Raw genomic sequence first — 7,397 nt, forward strand, 5'->3', positions numbered from 1 at the left:
ACTTATGTTAACTTGTTTGTCTTCATAGAGGTTTATACTGATGCCATCATTAGCAGTTTCCCCTTGGAGATATGTCTTTAGTCTCCTTAATGTCGACTGGTCTCTACTGGGGAAGGTAACCCCTGATAAACTGCAGAGTAGTACAAGCGTTATCGCCGACACGAAAAACATGATTTCAGTGTTCAGAGGTGGTGTTCGGATTGACATTAATTGAAATGCAGGTGTTATTCCATTTCAGATGTTGCTTAGGTTACTCCAGTGATTGTACACTACCCCAATAGCTGGAATATAAGTGCACACGGATCCATTAAACGGGTAATTAAACGCCAGGAGCTTTGAACACATTCGTTAGTGGGAAGTAAAAGCTTTAGCTGATGCCTGTAGCTAATTCGATATTAATACCTGCAACGTACCGCAGAGGGCTATTTATATTGAATCATGCTGTTTGTACTGGTAATGGAATCGATAATGTCAAGAGAGTAAGAATGGAAACATTCACACTGTACTGATTCATTCAGCATTTGTAAAGCATCGCTAATGGACGCTTTGCTCTCAAGTAAAATGTATCTTTTGCATCACCACTGCAGCAGTGTTTGCCAACAATGAAAATGGGCAATTGCCGAGAATTCACATACAAAGTCAGCTGTCTATAGCCTGGTTTTACTTTCTATTAACAAATTGACTGAAAAATTGACTGTCGTACTGTTTTACTGTCCTTTGTCGACAGGAATTTTATAATTATAAACTTGTTCTCATCGCGATATGGCTGCAATATTGCCGAAGTGATGTAAAATTTTAACTTACACACTCACTTACAATGTACATTTCGATTAAAGTTAAAATCAGCCCTTACTTGTAGATAGGTAAGTAAACTTGAAAGTACATTGTAGATGCAATGTCCCTATATACTGAATGAGCTATCGTGCCGTTGTTAGAGGATAAATGATCGGGTTTTCCTTCCGCAATAAGCTGACAGGCCGCAATATAACTGGAATACTGTTAAAAGCGGCGTTAAACCCAACTCACTCACTCAATACTTCAGTAAGGATCCTGATATTTTATTCATTTTTAATGCTTACAAAGTAGGTTAACTATTGTATTTTGTCGGCGATTCTGACTGTGTGAATATAAAATGACTACAACTACCAAAACTACGGAAAAGACTTTGGGCCCGGAATTGTTTTCTCAATCAGAACACCAACTACCAACATTTGAAACAATGTCGAAACATTTTCAAGAACTGAACATATTGAAAGGAGAATATTGAGTTTTAAAGACCGAACAGTACATGCTTTTCTTGCAGTCTTGAGATCCTCCGAATGACCTGCAGAATTGATTGGAAATAAGAGAGTGATCTTACATATACATTTAGAGGAAACGAAATACTTCTTTTGAATGACTGATGACATGTTGAGGCATACGGTAAAGGCAAAATCTATTCTTCTCGTGCTGAACACAATAAATTAATGTCCTCTATTTCGTTTGCATTTTGAAATGATTTTGAAAATATTTGCACTGATCAGTTTCTTAAAGACAGTAATATATTTCAAAATACATTTACCTTTAATGTTATGATTATCACATTAACACAGGCTGCCATAATAGTACTTCTTATCACACAGGTACTTAATCGGATCCATATATTTAAGACCCATGAAGATCCGGGGTAGAAAAGGTCTTCAGCAACCCATGCTTGCCGCATAAGGTGACTATATATGTCGTAAAAGGCGACCAACGGGATCAGGTGGTCAGGCTCGCTGACTTGATTAATGCATGTCATCATATACCAATTGCGTGGATCGATGCTCATAATATTAATCACTGGATTGTGTGGTCCTGACGCGATTATTTACAGACCGCCGTCATATAGCTGGAATATTGCTAACAAAACAAACAAACAAAAACATCCGTCAGCTACAAAACAGGACACTCACTGCATCATACATTCGTGTTTTATGTCCAGCATCTGCACCACGTTATTGACATCAGAGGATCTAGTGGTGTATCATAAGTGGCTTCCCCACGGTGGGAGTAGCATTTGCTTTTGTGACTAATCACTTGCTTGTTTTCAAAGAAGAGATTGACCTTTCCGTGTGCATCGTCGATGGAATGATTGTACATTGGATGTTGCGTACAGGAAGTCGACATTCGGTTAAGCCATCTGTATTCGGCGATGAACATATCGTGTTCATATCCAGGGCAACTTGTTTATAAATTTGGGGGCGGTCGGGTAGACCAGTCGTTAAAGCGTTCGCTCTTCACACCAAAGACCCGGGTTTGATTTCTGACATTGGTACAATGTGTGAAACCCATTTCAAATGTCCCCCGCTGTAATATTACTAGAATATTTCTAAAAGCGGCGTAAAAACGTTCTCACTCATTCACTATAAATAAATTGGAAGTGGTTCCATTGCATTTGATTCGTTAACAGAGCACTGTGATTATATCCAAATATCCTAAGTATATCTAAAAGTTTCTGAACGTTATAATTAATAAACTTACACTATGGATGGCTGAAATTCGACCTGATATAGCATGCAATGCTGAAAACCAATGTGGAACCCACGGAACCAATGTCGCTATTAATACCGACGAACGTTTTAAACTAGCACTTCCAGTCCTAAACGAACCACTAAACGAGCCACTAAATAAAGTATGACTGTTACTTGTAACGGCACATAGTGTTTACTTTGCACAGTTAGACCAATTGTATGTTGTGAATTTGGGCCGATGGCCTACATCTACCTATTTACATCTACATCTATTTGTTTGACAAATTGACCGTGATTTGAATCCTTTGCAACACCATCCAGAAAAAAACAAAATGTCGCATCATGCGATTTAGGAATTAGTAGCTCTTTGGTGATTGAATACTGTGAAATTGCCAGGAACCAAAATCACTCTCGACTTCAAGTAACAAACTACAGAAAGACCTCCAGGAGGTACTCTTAATTTTCTCCGGAGGAATCTGCAACGATTAACAGTGGATAATTATGACTAGATGACTTCCTTGACGGTTTCCAGTGTGTTCATTCTTGTCATAGGATACTGATTTCTTTGACTGGCTAGTTTAAGATTGATCTAACGTTTTACTGCACAAGCAATAATGAAGAGCATGTACTCAGAATTTACTTCTTATAGTAAAAGTTAGAAAATGACAACTGACACATAACTGACCATGTTTCAATGCGGTATTGTTATCAAAAACCGCTTGAGTCAGTGGACTTGTAAGTGGTTGGGTAAAGCACGAATTCCATGAAATTCCTTTTCAAAAGCACATCCTGCTCGCGGTCTTCGATATGCAAACAGTGGTAATAATAAACTACATATACACACCCTTCATGAATTTTGACATTTTATACATTTACACAAAGTTAACATATAGACAGAAATATTACAGTTGCTCTGATTCAGAAGGTATTGAATCAGGATTAAGCACATAACATCGTGGATGGACCAGGTGGACTTAAGCTAATGTGTCCTGAGGGTAGCGGGTCGAACAGCCATACCATTGGTAGAAAGTTGACACGAACCCAATTAACGATAATCAGTACAAATGAATGAAACATATGAAATATCTGAAAAACAAAACAACAAAATCTGTCACACTGTGTCGTTTGAAGTAGTGCAATTAACCATGGAAAGGTAGGCCCCATGGCGGTTACTGTTTGTGGGCTCCCAGGTGTAGCTTGATCATGATCTTTATTGCTTTGGTGACACTTGGTTATAAACCAAAACTGGTTTAGAGTCAAGTCCTAACATGCCCTGCATATGTAATGATGAGCACGAGACTATAATGTTATCAGACAATTGCCAGAAATATGGTATAACAAAATATCCAAAAAGGGTCGTGTGGAATAAAACCACAAACATGCACATTTCTCGGTCAAAGCTACACCCATTACTAACTGCTTCTGTTTTCGAAGGCATAAGGGGCGGTCGGGTAGCCTAGTGTTTAAAGCATTCGCCCGTCACGCCGAAGACTCGGGTTCGATTCCCGACATAGGTACAATGTGTCAAGCCCATTTCTGGTGTACCCCGACGTGATATTGCTAGAATAAAAGCGACCTAAAACCTCGCTCCCTCACTCACTCACTCGCTCACTCACTCGACAACTGTGTGCAATATTAACGTCTGATATACGATGGTCGATTTCTGATTTCTGAGTCGCAACCAGAAAGACAGAATCCGCTTTCACATTCATACACTTTTGCCAAAGATGGTTCGTAGAAGTTCTTCAGCTTCTGGGACCTGAAGGAAGTGATGACGTATATCTCTTGGCTGTCGAAATAATTCTCCACAACTTCTATGAACTCATCAGATCAGCATAATAAGGTGTGTGCTGAAGGAGTTGAAACCTGCACTCGTAGAGTTGTCATTGTAGCCAATGTAGCCATGACTGATTTGTGCATTTTCCTGATGGAAGAGCTCATTTCTTTTCTCAGCTCCCCACGTCTGTAAGTCATAATATCATTCCGTATTTAACCAATAAGTCCTGCATAATTTGCTCTGTGTACTGTCTGGCTTAACAAGATTGGGTGTTCAGGATCAATTCATATGGCTTTGCTAATTATGTCATTAGCTCACCCGATCCGTCATCAATACGTCAACAATGTATTCACACGACTTCTTCTTCTGAATCACTAATAGGAAATTTACGAAATTTGACTGGAAGCATCCCCAGGTGGTGGGAATTCAAACTTGTACAAATGATGGGGCTGAACCATTCAAGGGGCTAAGGGGCGGGGCCAAATAGGGGTAATTTGGCTGTATTGCTTTAAGCGACTTCTTCTCTAGATAGATATCAACGAGATTTGGTTGGAAGCATTCTCCGACGGTGAAGATTCAAAATCGTACAAATGGTGGGGGTAGCCCCCCAAGGGGCTGAGGGACGGGGTCAACTAGGGGTAATTTGGCATTATTGCATTCAGCGACTTCATCTCTGGAACTAAGAAATAGATATCAACCATATTTGGTTGGAAGCATTCTCTGGTGGGGAGGATTCAAAATTGTACAAATTGTGGGGCTGAACCCACAAAGAGGCTGCGGGACGGGGCTAAATAGGGGTAATTCGGCTATATTGCTGTGGCGGGGCTAAAATGAGTTTATAACTTGGACACAGTTTGGATCGCCGTATAATCATATGTACAATTGAGAGTATAATGACAGGAATGCAAGTATTATATACACGTACAATGCAAAAGTATACATTGTCATGATTGCGTAAATATCAAGGTGAGCGATACAGGGACTATGGGCCTCTTGTTACTGACATGTCATTATGCCTCATTGTCACAGGTCGTTCCATTCACTGGTTCACCTTACCAGATTCCATGACATACACCAGTCAGCTGAAATATACATTCACCATGCACTCTCAGTTTAACTTGAATTAGGAATGCCTAAAAAGTTCCTATTAACGTTCGGACTCTCCAAAATCAATACAAACACAACATATTATTGACTAGAAGCAAAGAGGTCAAAAATCATTGAACGTCACAAGACAGTCTACACTAGTCAACACACATGCCATTTGTCACAGGGTGATGGATTACTAAAGGAATCGACACATCACATTACATCACTACAAATCCCACATTTATAATGCAAATGACATAACGTTAAAGGCCTTATACACAAAACACCAGCAGGGACATCAGTGCCAGAAACAGGAACATCCCAAAGAATACGTGGTCTGCACGGCGGGTCTTTGAAGCACACATCACATGCAGACGTGCTGTGCGGTTGCTGTTTAACTTAGCGTTCGCTGGCTGAACATCTGTCTTCGTCTGAAATAAGAACTGGTTATTGCGGACGTTGAGTGTGGCCATGGTGGTGATGATAGCCAGGCAGCTCTGACAGAGGATGAGGGTCAGGTAAACAGACAGTCGACACACGTCTCCAGACTTGGGGATCGAGTCATTGACGAAGTTCATGAACACTGCATAGGACACAAATATTGAGATGAGGTAGGACATCTTCTCTCCGGAGTCAGCTGGTAGGAGGAACACGCAGGCGTTGAGCAGAGAGAGAAGAGCCATAGGAAAGATGATACTAACTATATAGAACATGCTCTTGCGTTTCAGTAGAAACTCAAACGACGCAACACTTGATATATGTTCCATTTGGACGTCTACAACATTGGCAAGTACGTCAACTAAATCCCATTCACTGTTCTCAATGAAGAAAGTCGGAAGGAACTCTATAAAAGAACCAGTCTTTTGTATTCCAAGCGTGTAACTATTGACAGGCGTGAATAGGATACTACATCGCTGCTGATCAAACGGGTACAGAGTGATGTCTATTTGACAACTGGTCTTGAAACTTTCAAGGAATAGAAGTCTTGCTTCTCCTGTACTCTGAATCCCCGGTGATTGCACTGAAGTCGGTACAAGGTTGTCAATACCGTTAGGGATGATCACGGAAGGTGTCCACACATAGGCTGCAGAGATGGTCACGTTTTCAATATCATCATACTCAGTTTTGTTCCAAGCTAGATTGTTGTCGAACCATTTCATCGAGACACCGGCATTGAAAGTGAATGTCTGCTCGGCAGCATTCAGATTGGAGATGGACATTGGCAACATTGTTATGTTAACCTGTTTGTCTTCATTGAGGTCTGTACTGATGCCATCATTAGCAGTTTCCCCTTGGAGATATGTCTTTAGTCTCCTTAATGTCGATTGGTCTCTATTGGGGAAAGAAGCCCCTGATAAACTGCAGAGTAGTACAAGCGTTATCGCCGACACGAAAAACATGATTTCAGTGTTCAGAGGTGGTGTTCGGATTGACATTAATTGAAATGCAGGTGTTATTCCATTTCAGATGTTGCTTAGGTTACTCCAGTGATTGTACACTACCCCAATAGCTGGAATATAAGTGCACACGGGTCCATTAAACGGGTAATTAAACGCCAGGAGCTTTGAACATATTTGTCAGTGGGAAGTAACAGCTTTAGCTGATGCCTGTGGCTAATTGGATATTAATACCTGCAACGTACCGCAGAGGGCTATTTATATTGAATCATGCAGTTTGTACTGGTAATGGAATTAATAACGTCAACAAAGAAACAATTACACTGTACTGATTCATTCAGCATTTGTAAAGCATCGTTAATGGACGCTTCGCTCTCAAGTAAAATGTATTTTTTGCATCAGCACTGCAGCAGTGTTTGCCAACAATGAAAATGGGCAATTGCCGAGAATTCATAAACAATGTCAGCGGTCTATAGCCTGGTTTTACTTTCTATTAACAAATTGACTGAAAAGTTCTTTGTTTTACTATTGCTCAGGTATGTTTTATGTCTACACCGTGATATTTAACTTACTGTTTTACTGTCTTTTGTCGACAGGGATTTTATTATTATATACTTGCTCTCATCTCGATACGGCTGCAAT

The 7,397-nt window shown here is 40.3% G+C and overlaps 1 protein-coding gene across 1 annotated transcript; it reads right to left on the reverse strand.

Moving 5' to 3' along the window:
* Positions 1–5,630: 5,630 nt before the first annotated feature.
* Positions 5,631–6,587, reverse strand: LOC139458669 (neuronal acetylcholine receptor subunit beta-4-like). Its single transcript, XM_071240083.1, has one exon. The coding sequence runs from the start codon at positions 6,585–6,587 to the stop codon at positions 5,631–5,633; it is 957 nt and encodes a 318-aa protein (XP_071096184.1).
* Positions 6,588–7,397: the final 810 nt, after the last annotated feature.

Source organism: Haliotis cracherodii, unplaced genomic scaffold (assembly GCF_022045235.1).
Source record: "Haliotis cracherodii isolate W230 unplaced genomic scaffold, xgHalCrac1.p SCAF_13, whole genome shotgun sequence".
Classification (NCBI taxonomy): Eukaryota; Metazoa; Mollusca; class Gastropoda; order Lepetellida; family Haliotidae; genus Haliotis; species Haliotis cracherodii.

What these genes read in the sequence shown, in the direction of transcription:
- LOC139458669 (XM_071240083.1), bottom strand. Translation starts at nt 6,587, where the DNA reads ATGTTGCCAATGTCCATCTCCAATCTGAATGCTGCCGAGCAGACATTC.